General features: G+C 36.0%; 1 protein-coding gene across 4 annotated transcripts in view; it reads left to right on the forward strand.

Annotated features, from left to right (window-relative positions):
• Map4k5 (mitogen-activated protein kinase kinase kinase kinase 5) overlaps positions 1–18,880 on the forward strand; it is a 101,641-nt gene that overhangs the window by 51,844 nt on the left and 30,917 nt on the right. For 2 of the 4 annotated variants that reach the window (XM_013012312.1, XM_013012313.1), the window contains 10 exons: positions 3,253–3,331; positions 6,215–6,273; positions 7,819–7,886; positions 10,472–10,514; positions 11,008–11,161; positions 12,439–12,536; positions 12,828–12,869; positions 13,843–13,927; positions 16,486–16,565; positions 16,905–16,965. In XM_013012312.1, coding sequence (XP_012867766.1) covers positions 3,253–3,331; positions 6,215–6,273; positions 7,819–7,886; positions 10,472–10,514; positions 11,008–11,161; positions 12,439–12,536; positions 12,828–12,869; positions 13,843–13,927; positions 16,486–16,565; positions 16,905–16,965 — 769 coding nt within the window. Of the gene's footprint in view, positions 1–3,252; positions 3,332–6,214; positions 6,274–7,818; positions 7,887–10,471; positions 10,515–11,007; positions 11,219–12,438; positions 12,537–12,827; positions 12,870–13,842; positions 13,928–16,485; positions 16,566–16,904; positions 16,966–18,880 lie in introns of all 4 variants that reach the window. The other 2 variants (XM_013012310.1, XM_013012311.1) reach the window with 1 other exon arrangement.

Below are 18,880 nucleotides of genomic sequence, written 5' to 3' on the forward strand. Positions count from 1 at the left end.
TCGGTTGTGGGGCTTGAACTCAGGGCCTGCATGCTGTCCCTGAGCTCTTGAAGAGCTCAAGGCTAGCACTCTACCACTTTGATCCACAGAGCCACTTCTGGCTTTCTGGTGGTTAATTCGAGATAAGAGTCTCATGAACTTTCCTGCCTGGGCTGGCTTAGAATCTTGATCCTCTTGACTAGCGAGGATTACAGGCATGAGCCACTAGCGCTCAGCCAGATGTGCATTTTTTTTGGGGGGGGTCGGTTGTGGGGCCTGAACTCTGGGCTTGGGCACTAGCTCAAGGCTAGTGCTCTACCACTTGAGCCACAGTGCCACTTCTGTTTTTTTTTTTTTTTTCTGAGGAATGGAACCTAGTGCCTCATGCATGTAAGGCAAGCACTCTACCACTGAGCTACCTTGCCAGCCCCCAAATGGGCATTCTTAAATAGAATGGTGAGTTTTGTACTGAAATCCTATTAAAGGACTACTGAAATTACCAGGAGGGGGAAAATGGTAGTTTAAATAAAAGTGCTAGAGCAATAATGATGAAAAATTGATAAATTTGAGAATTATCTCAGAGAATTGACTATTGGATGAAGACTTGAGATTGAGTGATAACAAGACTATCATATATAACTGAGGTATGAAAAATAGAATAAAATCAAGTTTGAGGAGAAAAACTTTCATTTATACTGATGAAGATGATACATAAGACTTTCAGTTGGAGAAGACAAAGATGTGGTTGGAGCTTGGGGAGAAATTCTTGAATTGCAAATAAAGAGGTGAGAGTGGAATCAACTAGGCAAAGGAGCTCAGTAGAAACACTGAAGGAAAGGAAAGTTAAAGGTAATCTTTGGATATAGGTGGTTGTGTTTGATGGCTTTTCAAGAATAATTTGCAGGGCTGGGAAGTTGGCTCAGTGGTACAGTGCTTGCCTCGCATGTATGAGGTCCTGGGTTCGATTCCCCAGCACCACATAAGCAGAAAAAAGCTGGAAGTAGAGCTGTGGCTCAAGTGGTAGAGTGCTAGCCTTGAGTTGAAGAGCTGAGGTGACAGCGCACAGGCCCAGAGTTCAGCCCCCATGACTGACAAACAAAAATAAAAATAGAAAATAGAAAAAGAATAATTTGCAAATGGTACAGAAGAGTTGAGAGGACCAAAAGATAAACAGTAACTTGTTAGATTTAGTTGTGAGGGGATGGTAAGATTAAACATTAGCTAGAGGAGAATGTGTTGGAAAGGGATGTATTGATTGCTTGATCATATTTTATGTGTGCAGAGGAAACTTGAATAGGATTAAATGCTTATGAAACAGTGTGATAGTAAAGATGCAAGAAAAACAAGATCACTAAGCAGATATGGAGGTCTAGGGAATGATGAGGAACTTGATTTTTGATAAAGTAAAACTTCTTACTTCAGAAGAGGATGATAGTATAGCATTGACTTCTTTTTCTCTTTGTGATGTGGCAGTGTGTCTCCTGACCGTGTTAAAAGAATGCAGAGAAATGTCAAATAGAAATTGAGAATAAATGGGTTGGATGACTTAGGGTGTGAGAGCTCAAATGAAATGAATTTTCAGTGTGTTATACTGTGCAGTTTGCCCCAGTAATGATTGATATTGCAGATGTAAATCAGAGGTATCTGATTGAGTTGGTCCAGGGTTAGCATTTTGCTGTGATACTATAGTGAACAGTGAAAGGAAATTCAGAATATTTTCAAGAGATTGCTTAAAGTTGAGATAGCAGATAAAAACTTAATAGGGAGAAGAGTAAAGATAGGAGAGAGAGAGAGAAGGAGATGCTCTTAGTGAGTAGTAGATCAGTGAGCTTGATATTACAGTAGGTACATTAAACTAGTATAATTCAATTGAGAGAGTAAGCTATAAGGATGTTAAGTAGAGAGCTTTGGAGTATCAAGTTGTATATCATAGCTGATGATGCTTGTTAGTGCATTGAAGTATGAGGAATTTTTTAAATCCAGAATTATGGGCTCACTTCAGCTTGTGAAGTCTTTGGCATGGCCAGATACAATTGCTCATACCTGTAAACCTAGCTCATACCTGTAAACCTAACTTGAGAGGAAGAATCATAATTCCAAGCTAGCTGGGGCAAAAAAATAACAAGACCCTATTTCAACCAATGCAGTCTGGTTGTGGTCTTACATGCCTATCATCCCAGCTATGCAGGAAGTATAAATGGGAGAATCAAAGTCCAGGCCAGCCCAGGCATAAACCTGAGACCCTATTCAAAATCATAACTAAAGCAAAAATAACTGGAGTAATGGCTCCAGTGGTAGAGTGCCTATCTAACAAATTCAAGGCTCAAAGTTCAAATGCCAGTACTACCAAGAAAATAAATAAGTCTCTTAGTATGATGGCTGTATTGTGGTAGAAATACTACTTTCAGAGCCATCGGTGAGTTTTGAAATTTGACATACAGAGATTGAGTGAAAGGTACCAGCTTTGAAGGAGCAGGAAGAGTATATAGTTAGATGGAAAAACTATGTTTGCTTGCAGTAATTTTTTTCTCTATATACTATTTCCCTCCATGCTCTCTTGTGTACTTAACCATTGCCCTTAAATCCGACTCTGGTGATACCACTTGTTTGCCATAAAATCTGCAAAAACTTCCTTTTGCTGAGAGCTCTCACTGACATTCGGAGGCTCTATGATCTGACTCACCCTTAGCCAATCTTTCCAGCTTTGTTATCTCCTCACCTAACCTTCACTGCACCCAAACAGTAACCCACGTCTGCTGCCTGCACACATTCCATAGTTTCCTTTTCTTCATTGTATCACTTCATAATCTTTCTATAGCTTGGTTTCTCCCACATGGCTGCATATCTGTGTTTCAAGGCACCTTTAGATTATATCATTCATTCAGAACTTCTGTACACCTTTTGGTCAGCACAGGAGTTTCTCCCTCCCCTGGAATTTAGTAGGAATCTATTATCTTCTTAATAAATGGTACTGATCATTCTCTAATTTTGTAAATATTTATATATTGTGTCTTTTGTAACTATAAACTCTCTGAGGATAAGATTTGTCCCTGACTTTGCTGAGTCAATCCCTTCAGCATTTTGCGTAATAAGTGAATAAATGTGTAAAAGTATCTTAGTGTTCATTGTATTTATTTTGTTTTTCCTGTGATTCACCTTTTTAGTAGCTAAATCATTTGTCAATTAGTTTTCATTTAATTTAAAGGAGAAAGTTTAACCTTTCAACTTTGTCATTGAATTTTTTAAGTGTGTGTATTATGCTTATATTCACAGCCCCATGCAATCATTCGTCATACCATTAGATCTACAAACAGAAATGCCAGAGCTGAACGGACAGCTTCAGAAATAAATTGTATGTGTTTGGTATACATTTTTCATTGGTGGCTTTGGAGGGTTGAGCTGGGTATTCTTGTATTATTGTTAAGTTACAAAATCTCAGACTAATTGAGACTACAAACTATATCAGAATATCTTTAATATGGGTTGCTTTTCTGGTTTTGTTGGAATTCCCTTAGTTTATCATTTTTAATTAGTTTTGAATTACCTGATAGAGGAGCTTGATCCTTCCAAATCTATTTTCCACTTTCTCTAGAGTTTTCAACAAGACTTTTTCTCTGGGTAAACTCAAGTATCTTTTCTGGTATTATGGGTTCTCCAGTTGCTCAGTGTCCTTTTAACTGTTTTCTAACTACTATTTCTACCTTACATGCCTTGATTTACTCTTAATATATAGCCAGAGATTTAATTCATTGAACAACTTTCTTATTTTTGGCACTTTGTCCTTCAGATTCCCACTACTTAATCAGCTCCAACTTCCACTCTTTGTTTCCTTCAATGAGAGAGACTTCTTTGGGATTTGCTTTCTTATGACCTACTTTGAGAAGCTTCCCAGGCAAAAAAATTAGGATTAATGTGGATCTTACCACAGCATATTTCCCTGCTCTTAAGAATCATAGTCCTGTTGTTTCTGTTGTTCCCTTGTTCCAACATAGTTGGCTCATTTAGTTTACTCTCTCTTTCCTCTCTGTGTCTCTCTCTCTCCCTGTGTCTCTCCCTTCCTCTCTCTTAATTGGTTGCATAAGGACAGATCAGTTTTTTTTTTTTAATTTCAGAATGGTTAGAACAGGGTCATCTTCTGGAGACTAATGAGAATATATAACAGAATGGACCAAAGACTCATCCAAATGCAATAGCATGATTTTTCTTTTACAAAGGTCAATTGGGTATTCAGTTTACACACAGAGTTGAAGGCATGAGTAGCGTTCTGTGTTGTAAAGCATGGTTATAATAATTTTAGGCCAGTCAAAAGCAATCTTTTTTAAGGATACCTTTCTTGTTTGTTTTGATGTATTAAATGTTTATCTTATTTAAATTAAATCTCATTTTTTTTCAGTATTATCAGTTGATAACTTACCATGCCTTTAAGTCTTTCAATTTACTAGCTATAAAAGTCTAATTATTAAAGTGTTACTTTATTTGTATATTTATGCCTTTTTTGTAATGTTTCTCCATACCTCCCTGCAGTATTCTAGTGTGACTGTAAAAAATGTTAGTTCATCTCTGATAAGAGTGAAATGGTTCCATATGAATTGTAGTTTTTTAATTAAAATGTTATTACCTGAAGTTAAACAAATTATTAATTACTTTAATGAAGTCTTTTCCCCCAATACTGGGGTCAGAATTTAAGACTTTGCACTTTCTGGGCAGGCACTCTGCTATTGAGCCCTGCCTTCAGCCCTTCTCCTATGTGTTTTTGTACTTTGTTTTTCCTTCCTTCCTTCCTTTTTTTTTTGAGATAGGTCTCACTTCCCCACTAGAGGTGCACCTAAGTGTCTATCTGCCTGTTGTAGGTGTCCTGCTGTAGCTACAGTAGCAGGTTCGTGCCACCATGCTCATCTTCTGTAAAGACGGACTGCCATGGACTTTTTGAGTTTCATGGGCTTTACTATGACTGGCTTAGAACCACAGTCCTCCCAGTCCCCGCCTCACACATACCTAAAAGAATATGCACACACCACTGATACCTTGCTTATATTATTGTTTAAAGTGGGTACTGCATTTTAATGGAATGTCTTCCAATCTTTTATTGACACCTTTTTTTCACTTGTAGAATTGCATGATTTATTTTTTTTCTTTTTTAATTAATAAGTTTTTTTTATTGTGAAAGTACCATACAGAGGGGTTACAATTACATGAGCAAGGTAATGAGTAAATTTCTTATCAAGCATTGTTGCCTCCTCCTTTGTTTTCCCTTACCATCCTTATTGACACTTAAAATTTTTTTTTTATGTGGCACTGAAGCCTCATTCATGCTAGACAAGCACTCTACCACTAAGCCACCTTCCTAGCCCTATGATTTATCTTTTTTGCTCAATATAATGAAGTATGTCAGTACTTTGCATTGCTTTTTAGAAATCTTGTTTTTAGAAATTGCTACAAATCTTATTTGAAAGCATTTTTCTAAGTGCTGTTTGTTTGCTGATATTATATTTCAGAATCTTACATTTCTAATTCAGATGTGAATGTTAGGGGCAAAGTTTTGGCCATAGTCACATTAGGTTTTAGAATTTTAAAATTCTTATACCTTATAAGTAGGTACTAACCTATCTTTTTATCTATTTTAGAATATTTTATATAAAAAGTTACTCTTTGAATGTTCTGAAATGAATCTGACAAGGACAAACAAAATACTCAGAATATAATAATAGATTACTGAACACCACTGCAACATTTAATTTGCCACTAATCATTTATTCTTGTTACGTAATATAGAGATAATTTTCTTAAGTTCTTCTCTTCTATAAAGTTTTATCCTGAATTAGTCTCAAAACAGAATCTGAACTATAGAGAAATTTTTCTGAAGTGATTCCATTGGCATCTACTTCAAATGAATTTTTTTTATCTTGTTTACATCAAATGTACTTTTTCATGGCCAGATTTAAATGAGGAATTAGGCATATATGTTAGAAATAGTCCAGATTTTTACTTTCTTTTGGTCAGCATAAAGAAAGGAGTTTCTTTAGAGTTAAAAAATAAAAATATTTTGTCTCCTGTTTCTTGTCTTTTGGTCAGCATAAAGAAAGGAGTTTCTTTAGAGTTAAAAAATAAAAATATTTTGTCTCCTGTTTCTTGTCTTTTCTCTCCCCACTCCCACCAATATACAAACCTCTTATTATATTTCTGAGATTAACCATTTAAGATACTGAGTTTATAATATTTGTTTTGTATTTTGCAGTTGATAGATTACAATTTGAACCTCCCCTAAGGAAAGAAACTGAAGCACGGGATGAAATGGTAAGAACAATGGCTTCTATAGTATTTTCATATTGAAATTTTAGAAAACTTAGAATATTAAGGTATTAAGTTCACACTAAGATTTGAAAAAGTTGATAATGACATTTATTTGGAATATAGTATAATATCATACTACTTCAAACGTTCATTTCTTTCCTCGAGTCTTTTGAAAGATTTATATGTAGGTATTAAACATTGCATTGGATATTCAGCTTTAAACTCTCAAGATCTTGTATCAATTTGGTTAGTTTGTGGTAAATAAAGTTTTGCATTTACTTACTATTTTGTGGGCTTGAGTTCTGGGCCTCCCTCTCTGGCTTTTTCATGCAAGACTGGCATTCTGCAACTTAAGCCACACCCCACTTCTGGCTTTTTGCTAGTTAATTGGAGATAAGAATCTTGGGACCTTGTCTTCCTGGGCTAGATTTAGATCATGATCCTTGATCCTTGGCTCTCAGTCTTCTTAGATCTGAGTAGTTAGTATTACAGCCATGAATCCCTAGTGTCTTCTTGCATTTTATCTGTGGAGCTGAGGATGTAGCTTGGTATCAGAGCCCTTGCCTTGCATCCACAAAGCCCTGGGTGCTATCCCCAGAAAAACTGAGACCAAAAAGTGTCAGTTACTTGTTAACCCTTATCCAAACATTTATTGATAAGATAATGTTACAGTTGGCCTAGAAGTTTTCTTCCTATTTTTACCCCATTTTTTCTTATGAGGAGTGAAGTCAAGGCCTCACATTTGCTAGCAGATAGTCTACCACTTCATAACTTCAGTCCTTTATACATTCAGCCATAACTTCAGTCCTTTATACATTGTATACATTTAAGATGAGGTCTCCACTCATGCCCAGCACACCACTCCCACCCTCACCCCCAGACTTTGATCCTCCTACCTGTGTCACTAGGGAAGATAGACACATGCCTTTGTGCCCAAACATTGTGCTTCCTCATATCTGGGATAACAGGCTCATAGGCTCATGCTACCACATCTAGCCTTTGCTTGAAAAGGAGGTTCAAGGGCTTTTTTTTGCTCAGAGTGACCTTGAACCATGAGCTCTCAATCCCTGCCTCCCAAGTAGCTAGGATTATAGGCTTGAGCCTGACTTTATCTTTGATTAATAAAGGACAATTTTTAGAATATCCTGTTAATGAATTTCCTCATTCTTAACATTTGGATGTAGTGTTCTTCTTACTGTATGTGTTTCTGTTTTATTCTCCATGGTGTAATAATACAAATCATTCAGCTTTTGCTTTAGAACATACTGCCATATTGGTAAAGAGAGCTTGATACACAGACACACACACACACACACACACGTAGTATGTTTGTGGAATTTCTTAAATTTATGTTAACTGATATTGATTAGGTCATTGCCTTAACTATATCAAATGGCAAAGTAAATCTAACTGGAGATTTAAAAATCTAATTAACAGTCATGAAAATGGAGTTTTTCTTATAAAGTATCTGTAAGCAAATAAAACGGCAAGCATTAACATTTATTATTGTGAAAATAACACTTAAAACTATATTTTTAACCTTTACAGGGAATATCATCAGATTCAAACTTTATATTACAGTGGAATCCTTTTGTTGATGGTTCAAATACTGGCAAGTAAGTTGGTTTTTAAATTAGTAACTGTATTTTACTTAGGCTAACAATTACTTTATTTCACTTGGTTATTCTATTACTCACTGAACACTATTGGTTGAAAGGGGTAATTTATCTTGCTAAGCTTTGATTTTTATTCCTAAAAATAGTTGTTATCCTAGCTCCTCAAGAAACTGAGATATGGAGGACTGTAGTTCAAGGATACCCTGAGTAGAAAGATCCACTAGACACGATATCCAAAATAAACCAGCAAAAAAGCAGGGCTGAAAGCATGATTAAAGTAAAAGAGTACCAGCCTAGCAAACACTGATTTCAACATCAGTTCTCTAAAAAATAAAATAAAAGTTGTCATTGTAAAGCTTCTGACTTGTTTTATTGTCATAAAGCATCATGTACTTACCATTAAGGTTGTTATGTTTGCTTTAATCAGAACATACTATGTGCAATAATATTATAGAAAAAGATGAACTGCCAGCCGGGCGCTGGTGGCTCACGCCTGTAATCCTAGCTACTCAGGAGGCTGAGATCTGAGGCTCGCGGTTCAAAGCCAGCCCGGGCAGGAGAGACCGTGAGACTCCTATCTCCAATAAAACCACCAGAAAACCGGAAGTGGCGCTGTAGCTCAAGTGGTAGAGCGCACGCCTTGAGCTGAAGAGCTGAGGGACAGCGCCCAGGCCCAGAGTTCAAGCCCCACGACCGACAGAAAAAAAAAGAAAAAGATGAACTGCCAGATGTCATGGGGGGAAAAAACTGTGGTCAGCCCTAGTTCTTCCTTCAGTAATTAAGCATGGAAGCTGGCCTCAATGAATTGTTACTTACCTGTTTGTGCCTTCCAAGCTATTCATTTTAGGTCTTATAGATCTGGAGCCTATGAGCCAAATCTGTTTCTTGCCTATTTTTGTGTAGCCCATGTACTAATAATGTAATTTCCTACCAGGAGCTATTGAGTCATACCTGTTAATTGCAAACTATTGGGAGGGTGAGGATGGATCAGTTCTAGGCCAGTGTGGACAAAAGAGTCCAAAAGAGTCCATCTCATCACAGGAAATGTGAACAGGCACCTGTGGTAGGCACCTGTCATCTCAGCAGTGACAAGGAGAGAATCCTAAAATATGTGGATTGCTGTCCAGGTACCTGCCCAGACAGGAAATGAAAGAACTGCACAGCCAAATGCTAGTGGCTCATGCCTCTAATCCTTGCTACTCAGGAGGCTGAGATCTCAGAGAATCATGGTTCAAAGCCAGCCCAGATAGGAAACTCCATGAGACTCTTATCTCCAATTAACCAGCAGAAAAAACAGAACTGGAGCTGTGGCTCAAAATGATAGAGAGCTAACCTTGAGCCAAAGAGCTCAGGGATAACACCCCAGCACTGAGTTCAAGTCCTACAACAAACAACAACAAAAAGAACTGCGTAAAGTAGGGCTAGAATTTTGGCTCAGTGGTAGAGCAAGTGTGAAACTATGAATTCAAATTTTATAGTACCTCAAAAAAAAGTATTTACCTTTTCTAATAGTTGGGGAAATGTCCTTCTGTGAAATTCAAATTTCACTGTCCATAAATATAAGTTTATTAGAATGCAGTCATGCTTATTTTCTTTAGGTATTATTTATAACTGCCTTCACACAACATCTGCAGAGTTGTATGCCGTGTAATACTTAAAATACTTATTTTCTGGCCCTTTATAAAAATGTTGCCAATCCCTATTATTGAGGTTAGAATCTCTGTGTGTTAACAGTATGCTATATCTGTGCTTCTGAAACTTTGATATATCTAACTCTTCAATATGTTTTTGATCCAGAGTTCTTGTTAAAATGCAAATTCTGATTCATAGGCCTCATGTGCTCATTTATAAAAGTTATCAAGTGATACTCTTACTTTTTTTGAGTAAAAATCTACTTTTATATATTTAGTTTCCATTAATTTATGTTCTTGAGGGGTACAACATTACACCAATTCTGTATCCAGTAACCTTAGCAGAAAGGTTGCTCAAAATCTGGCACTGTTAGCCAGGCACTGGTGGCTCACTCCTGTAATCCTAGCTACTCAGGAAGCTCATATCTGAGGATCCAGGTTCAAAGCCAACCCAGAAACCACTCAGAAAACTGGAACTGGCGCTATGGCTCAAGTGGTAGAGCGCTTGCCTTGAGCTGAAGAACTGAGTGATAATTCCCAGGCCCAGAGTTTAAGCCCCACGACTGACCAAAACAACAACAACAACACCAAAAAACTTGGCACTATTTCCACTAGCAGGATTACCTTCCCCTTAGATTACTCTACTTTTGATCTCTGTGCTACCAGGTGTTACTATTTTTGTTTTTGCTTTACACACATTGCGTATCACTTGTCCAAGTAAAATTCAGTTTCATCTTGGGCACAAATGCTTTCAGTTTTAGGAAGAGCTGCGTGCTCCCTTTGATTCTTCCTTTCCTTCCTTTATGGGTGGCATTGGAATTTGAAGTCAGGGCTTCACACTTGCTAGGCTGCTACATGAGCCATACTCCCATTTTTAGTGCATTTTAAGTTTATCTTTATTTTATGTTACAGTTATTTATCACCATCTAAGTTATATTTATCTCTGTGTATTAGATCAACCTCAAAACGTGCAATACCACCTCCCCTACCTCCTAAGGTGAGCTGCTTAAAGACTTTTAACAATGAATTCTTGTTTCAGTAACATTTTTCAAATGATTTTGACTTTGTTCACAATTGTCTTTAGTATATTTTAGATAAATACTGTTTGCTTCAGGAAGATGAAAATGTAAACTGTAGGAAGGAAAATTTTGTAACAAAGATTATGTTTAGTAGGTATTAGAAAAAGTATTATTCATTTGAGAAAATACTTGACTACATGGAGGAAAGGTAAAACCATTTATGATACTTGTCTGTTACTACATTTGACCTCATTAGAACTATTCTTCATTAAATAATTGATTATTTATTATCAGTTTGGATATGGAAGATTTTTATAAATCGCATGTGAAGTTCATAATTATGTTGGTAGAGTAACTCAATGCTTGCTTGTTTTATTAACTTAGCACAGAAAAAAAAAACAGGGATAGCCTTTACCTCTAAAAGGTTTTGATACCTACTGATATTTAAAAGTATTTTCTTGTCTTGTACAGCCAAGAATAAATAGCTACCCTGAGGACAACTTCCCAGATGAAGAAAAATCATCAACTGTAAAACGTTGCCCTGATTCAGAGAACAGAGCTCCTCAGGTTCTCAGAAGACAGAGTAGCCCAAGTTGTGGTCCTGTAGCAGATACATCCTCTATGGGTATGGCTAGCAGTGTCAGAAGCCCTGGAGTGCATACGACTAGATACTGTGATCTGGGTAAATCAATTAGAGTGAAAAGAAAGACATTTTGTTCTTGTGCTAAAGGATTTTTTTTCTTTAGTTTCTTTGGTTCCTATGAATGGTTTGAAGCTTTGCAAATGTTCTTTGTAAATGAAGCTTTATAAATTGAAGTCCACATGGAGGGCTATAAATAGATTCATTTCACTTCAACTCTAATAATCGCCTAGAAAGTATTATAAAATCTAGAAAATGAATGTGTGTTACTGCTCTCAAGGGTCTTGGGAATTATGGAAGTTATATGTATATATATGTGTGTGTGTGTGTGTGTATATATATATATATATATATATACACACACACACACACACACACATATACACATACAGCTGGACTAACTATAGTGGTATACACCTGTAATCTCAGCAGTTGGGAGAATGAGGCAGGAGGAGTATGGAGTATAAGGTTGCATAGCTAGTTCAAGGCCAGCCTGAGATCATCTCTATAAGACAGCTTCTAAAATAATATATTTAATGGAAGACTTGAGCTTTCTGAGGGAGATAAGGGAGGGCTCTTGTAGGATACTAAAGGTCTTAAATCAATGCTCAGGAAAATAAGAATGAGTAAATACATTGAAGCAGGAAAATCTGACTTGTATTTGCAGTACAGCCTAACATGGTGTATGATACTGTGTCAATAGATTGGATTTCATTTTTCTTTGCAATGTAGAAAGATGTATTCATTATTGTCATAGATTAAGAACACTTCTGAGCCAGGTGTGGTTGCTCACACATGTAATCCTAGCTACATAAAAAGCAGAGATGAAGAAAATCAGTTTGAGGCAAGCCTGGGCAAAAAGCTTGTGAGATTCCCATCTTAACCAATAAAATCTGAGCATAGTAGTATCATCTTAGCTACATAGAAGCATAAATGGGAAGATTACTTACCTGGACAGCCTAGGCATAAATGCGAGAACTTATTTTTTAAAAACTAAGTAAAAGAAAAAGGACTGGTGGTCTGGTTTAAGTAGTCGTACCTGTGAGGCCCCAAATTAAAGCCCTAGTACCAAGAACACTGCAGTGGATGCAGTGAAATCTCTGTAGACTCTAGAGAAAGACACACACGATAAATTTACTCACAGTAGAAAATATTCTCTTAAGGAACCACCAAAAGAAAGGAAGTAGTGGGGTGAAGGGGCATTTACTTTTTTAAGACTGTGCTTATTTGTGTGACCAACCTTTAATCATGATTCTCTTTAGGAAATGGTGATGGTATTTCAAAACTGATTAGTGAAAATACAGAAGGATCAGCACAGGTGCCACAGTTACCAAGAAAAAAAGACAAGAGAGACTTCCCTGTAAGTACAACACACATTTGGCAATTAGTTGAAGCTAATACTACATTTGTCTTAGAGAGGAAATAGTCTTTTTAATTTTAGATGCAGATAGCCTGTTGTCCAACTGTTCCAGAAGCTAAGCACAGGGGGACTGATGGCCTGAAAGCCTAAACATTTGGAGGTAGCCTGGGCAGCACAGAAGTCTTTACCTTTTTTTTTTTTAGCTTATATTTAAATAACTGAATTTTTTTCTTTTATTTTTTGAAAAGATTAAGAAGACTTCCATTATTAATAACTTTATCTTTCCCACAGAAACCAGCTATTAATGGTCTTCCACCCACCCCAAAAGTACTGGTAAGAAATATTTTCATGTGAACTATTAGCCATGTTTTAAAAATCTCTTTAGAAACAATAAGTATATTAGCTAGTAAGTATCTAGAGCCACTAAAAGAAAGGCTGTTATGAAATACAAACTTATTAAATGCATTTGTAGATCAAATCATATCCTCTAATTTGAGTGAATTGATTAGAATTAGAAAGCAAGACAAGTATAGTGGTATATGTCTCTAATCCCATTACTTGTGAGGCTAAAACAGAAAGATTCTGAGTTCAAGGCCAACCTAGGTAATTTAGTGAGACTCTGCCTCAAAAAAAAAATTAGACAGTGTTATACTTTTTATAAATACTGGCAGTTAGATTCTCAGATTCACTTATAAAGGCTAGTTTAATTTTAATATGATGATATCAATATGTGCCCACTTCTATATGTGAGTTTAAAGCCATTTTCTCACTGGACTATGTACAATAGAAAGCAAAACATGTTAATCCTGTTACTTGCCCCCTTCAAGGAATTATCTGTAACATGTTTCAAACAATCATATGAATGGGATGCTTTATAAATTGTACATTTTTATTCTGTAGAAGACATAGTGATTTGTTATCACTATTCTGTAGTTTACACTGTAGTTTTAATTACTACAATGTTATCAGAAAAAGAATCTATTGTTTTATATTAATTGTGTTTCTTTTTTTAAGTATTTATTTTATATAATTGTGTTTCTAAAGAAAAGTAAACTTAAAATTCCAGGAATATGTCATTTAATATATACAAGTTTGATAAATTTTATATTTTACTCATAAACTAGTAGAATACAAAAGATTATGACTCTCTTAGTAGAAGGAATTAAATTATGTTAAAAATACATATTTTGTTTTGAGGAAAACCATAAATATATACAAATAAGAGTAAGTTTGACATTTTTGATTTTCTAAGCATATTTAAAATGGTCTAATCAAGGAAGTCAACATTTCTTTCTTTAAAAATAAGATGGGAGCATGTTTTTCAAAAGTTTTTGATGGCTGCCCTTTGAAAATTAATTGTGCAACATCTTGGATACATCCTGATACAAAAGGTAAGATTTCTGAACTTCACATATTTCTCATATAACATATTTGTTATGGGAAAAGCTCCTAATATTAGTCAATGAACTGAGGCTGTTTACTTTAAAGGTAGATAGGTTTTTGTTTAAAAGTATTAGATTGAAATATGAGAATATGGGAACTATTCTTACTTAAAGGAGACTAAAGAAACTCCACAACTAATTGCATTCTTGGTTTGGAATTAAGTTGCTAGGATGATTTATAATTTCAACAAGGTCTAGAGATTACATAATAGTGTTGTTTTGGTGTTGGTGTTCTATGGTTATATAAGACTTTTTCAAAAACCAATACACATTGAAATATTTAGGAGTTAAAGGGACTTCATGTTCATAGCTCTCCTTACATTGTCCTGAAAATAAAATAGATGTAGAGGAGAGAGAAAGAAAAATCATGAAAAAATAGCAAATGTGTCCAGCATTGATGGAATCCTACCTTAAGGCTATCCAGGAATTGTTTATATTACTCAACTTTTTTGTAAATCTGAAATAATACCAGAATAACTTTCATTTTTAATTGAGACCACACACATACACTTGTATGTACACACAGTAAGGAACAAACCCAGGGCCTCGTATATTCTAGGAGTTTACTCTACCACTCAGGTAAATTCCCAGCCCTAGACTATATTTTTAAATTGAGGTGCATGATATATAGAGACAAAAATGGGGAATCATATAGTCTTTAATTTCTTCTCTGTCATTATCATATGACTTGGAAATATGTTTAACACTTGTAATTTTCAGCATTATCATTTGTAATAAGAATATTCTGATTCCTTTTGCAGGAAAGGAAGCCTATTTGTTTATCTGACACTTAGCAGGGGTAGTAGGTTCAGGAAGTGTTTGCTTCTGCTTCAATACAATAAAGAAAAGTCAAAATGATCTGCTTTAAATGCCACTATTACAAAGCACAATTGAAAAAAAATTTTTTTGTTTAGAACTTTTTATTTGGTATAACTTCACACTTAAAATTTACAAAAATACTTCAAGAACCTCAGACCCAGAATCACCAGTTATTTTTGCCTATTTATTTACTTCTTTCTATCCACATATACATTTTCTCCTGAATACTTAAGAAATTTGGAAAGCTCATACTCCTTTACTTGAATTGTTCTACCATTGAGCTACAGATTCTTGTACCAAGAATCATTTCTTAGGCTGGGGTATTCAGTGGCGGTCTTTGCCCAGCCTATGAGAGATCTTGAGTTCAACTTCTAGCAATATGGGGGTGGATGGGGAATTATCACATACCACAGTACAGTTAATAAAGATTAGAGCCAAATGTAGTAACCTATAATCCTAGCCCTTGACATAACAGGAGTCTGTCTTTTAAAAAAAATTGTCCCAACAGTGTTGTTTCTGTTTCTCTAATCCATTACATGTTATACTTAACCATGAATTCATATGCTCCATCACTTTTTTTTTTTTTTTTGCCAGTCCTGGGGCTTAAACTATGGGTATGCATACTGTCCCATTTTCAAGTCTGGCTCTCTACCACTTAGGAAGCTAAGATCTCAGAATTGAGGTTTGAAGCCAGCCTGGGCAGGAAAGTCTGTGAGATTTATCTCCAATTAATCACAGAAGAAGCTAGAAGTAGAGTTGAGATCTCAGCTTCCTGAGTAGCTAGGATTATAGGCATTGAGCCACTGGTACCAGGCTACTCTTTATTTTTTTAATGTTTATTTATTTTCATTTGTTTAATTTCTTTTTTAATTTTTTTATTGCCACAGTGATGTACAGAGGGGTTACAGTTATATAAGTAAGGTAATAAGTACATTTCTTGTCAAACTTGTTACCCCTTCCCTTTGACATTTTTACATTTTAAATTATTTTTATTTTACATTTTTTACATTTTAGATTATTCCACATTTTTAAGCAGCAGTGGTAGGTCCTGTGTCCTTTTGTTTGAAGTATCCAAATCTGTGTGTGTGTGTGTGTGTGTGGGTGCATGCGCGCATGTGCGCACACACGCATGCACACCTCTGGATTTATCTTTTACTTTTCTTGCCTTAGGAATTAATTTTTCTCCAAGAAACTCTGGTGCGTTTTAAGGAGATTGTATTTACATAAAACTAACATCTAAACACTAGATGTATTTGTTGATTGTTGTGTGTCATGATATACAATTTATATTTACTTTATATTTATTTTATATTTATATTATATATTTATATTTATATTATATATTTATATTTATTTTATATTTACTTTATATTTATATTTCTTTCTTGGGCTGTTTGCAGTATCTTGCAAAAAATCCATCACTATAATAAAATATTAGGATATGATAATTACATTGAAGGGGCAGACAGAATAGAAAAGTGAGTGTGAGTTATCCAACAAAACATATCTGCTTTGAAAACATGAAAGATATTGGGGAAAGGTGATATAGCATGAAGTTTAGAAAATGGTTCTACATTGGATGGGTGGGTACATGGACTCAAATTCTTAATGTAAGAATGTAAAATATTATTTTAGTGAGTGATTTCAGGAAATGATAGTAAGTTCTGGTAATTGATGAACTGTTTCAGATCAGTACATTATTTTTGGAACTGAAGATGGTATTTACACATTGAATCTCAATGAGCTACATGAAGCAACTATGGAACAGGTAATGAAACATTTCAATTCAGAAAATCAGTTGGGCAAAATTTTCAAATAGCTTAATTTTATCAATTTCAATTTTATTGGTAAATATTTAAAGGGGTAACATTGTACTGACCTTATTCATGTCAAAATATTTCCTGAAAATCAGAAAATATTTTTATAACAGTTGATTTTTGTTTTATGCTGTTTGGTGGTAGAAAGCAAACCCAAGGAAGGCCAGGAAAGCACTGCAGCACAGAGTCACACACCCACTGGTGCTATTTTAGAGTGCTGGAATTTGTAGATAAAGGATTTTAAGAGCAGAACATGGAAATATTTAACTATCTTCCTCTTTTTTCTTTAGCTATTCCCACGGAAGTGTACTTGGCTATATGTTATCAATAATACTTTAATGTCATTATCAGGTATGTATCACTTAAAATCGCAGATAAGTAGAGAAATGTTATTTTAGTAGATGTTGTATTAAAATATCATTCTGAGGAATTTGTAAGTAACTTTAAGACTTAGGGATGTTTTCTACTTATTTGGGAAAACTTTGAGAAAGGATCTTGTTTTCTGTGAAGTCCATTGCTCACAGCATCTGACTACTGAGAGAGTAGTATAGTGATTAACATCTGAGCCAGATCCCTTCCACTCAGCCTCTTTAGTCACCTATAATTCTTGCCTGCCATGTAGTATTGACAATTGAAGAAGAAAGAGGATTGAGGCTGGGCACTGGTGGCTCAGGCCTGTAATCCTAGCTATTCAGGGGACCCAAATCGGAGAATGAAGGTTTGAATACATTTAAGCAGTAAAATGCTATAAATGGAGGTGTGGCTGGATTGGTAGAACACCAGCCTTGAGAGAATAAGGGACAACATTCAGGCCCAGAGTTCAAGCCCCAGTACCAGCACTTGCATACATGAGTGCACGTACACACACACACACTGTTGTTGGTTTTTTTTCTGTGATTTTGAGCAAGTCACTTGCCCTTTCTTAGCTTCAAATGAAAGATGTCAAATGAAGTTGATGGGGTAATAAAAATAGTTTCATAAAGTTGTCAGAGAGCTAAATGATGATTCCATTAAATGATGATTCCAGTGCAACTTATTCTAATTTTGGTTATTGTAGTTTTTGTTTTTTAGTGATTGTTGGCAGTGAATAAGTGGATGGGTTGCAGTATTTCCATACTTTTTTATTTTCATGTATCAGTGTTTTAGATTTGAATAGCTTTCATTCTAAGAGTAAAGTACCAAGATAATGATTATTTTTCTCTAGTGTAGATTCTTCAGGAATACATGTACTTGAGCTAATGACAAGGTCTTCCTAAAAGAACATGATTTTTCTGCATAAATGATTTCTAAAAAACTGCATTGTGTATCACTATAACTCAGTCTATAACATGTCTTTGTATATCCATGTTTAACAATTTCTTTTACCAAGTTGGCATCATGAGTGTTTATATATATTCTGTCCAGGACAACTACTTGTCAAATATAACTAATATATGTATTATAAAACAGAATACCAGATTGTCCACAGGGTCACGATGGCGCATGCGAGTAAATGGAGTCATGAACCTGGCTGGTGTTGTGCACAGGCGCCAGCGGAGGCACTAGAGGTTATAGCTGTTGACATAGTGCGCAGGCGCTGGGGGCGGAGGCACAAGAGGTCATAACGGTTGGCAGTCGGCGTGGTGGCCATCCGGTTGGGCAGTCCCGCCGCTGAGGAAATTGCCGCCTCGCTGTTTGCTTCGGGGCTGCTCCAGAGAGTCCACCAGTTGGGGGTGCAAAGTTCCTAACGGCTCCCCAGACCCCCCCTGTTTGTACTGGCATGGACCACATTACCGCCTCACTGTTTGCCACCTTGCTGAGTCCACAGATCTGGTCCTTAGGTGGGCCTTTGAAGACTTATTGCCTAGGCCTCAGGACTTGTTGCTGCAGGAGTAGCACATCCTAGGTGACTCAACTGGGAGAGGCCCCTTGGAAGACTAATAATACTAATATACAACCACTCCTGCTCCTAATAATTAAGGATTTACCATAGAAATTAACAGAAAGCCCCTTGGAGGTGACTGGAGCTTGAGGCTGGATGGCCAGAGTTGCTACAGGATTGTGATGTGGATCATCTGAGGTGGTTAATAATGGCTCTTCATATCCCCATTAAAAATGGCCTCCATGGACACTAGAATACCCAAAAGAAGAAAGAAACAATAGAAAAATCTAAAAATGTTGAAGAAGGGAACTGGGAAGTTGGCTCAGTGGTAGAGTGCTTGCCTTGCATGCCTGAGGCCCTGGGTTCGATTCCTCAGCACCACATAAGCAAAAAGAAAAAAGCCGG

The sequence above is a fragment of the Dipodomys ordii genome, unplaced genomic scaffold (assembly GCF_000151885.1).
Source record: "Dipodomys ordii isolate 6190 unplaced genomic scaffold, Dord_2.0 Scaffold16, whole genome shotgun sequence".
NCBI classification, from domain to species: Eukaryota; Metazoa; Chordata; class Mammalia; order Rodentia; family Heteromyidae; genus Dipodomys; species Dipodomys ordii.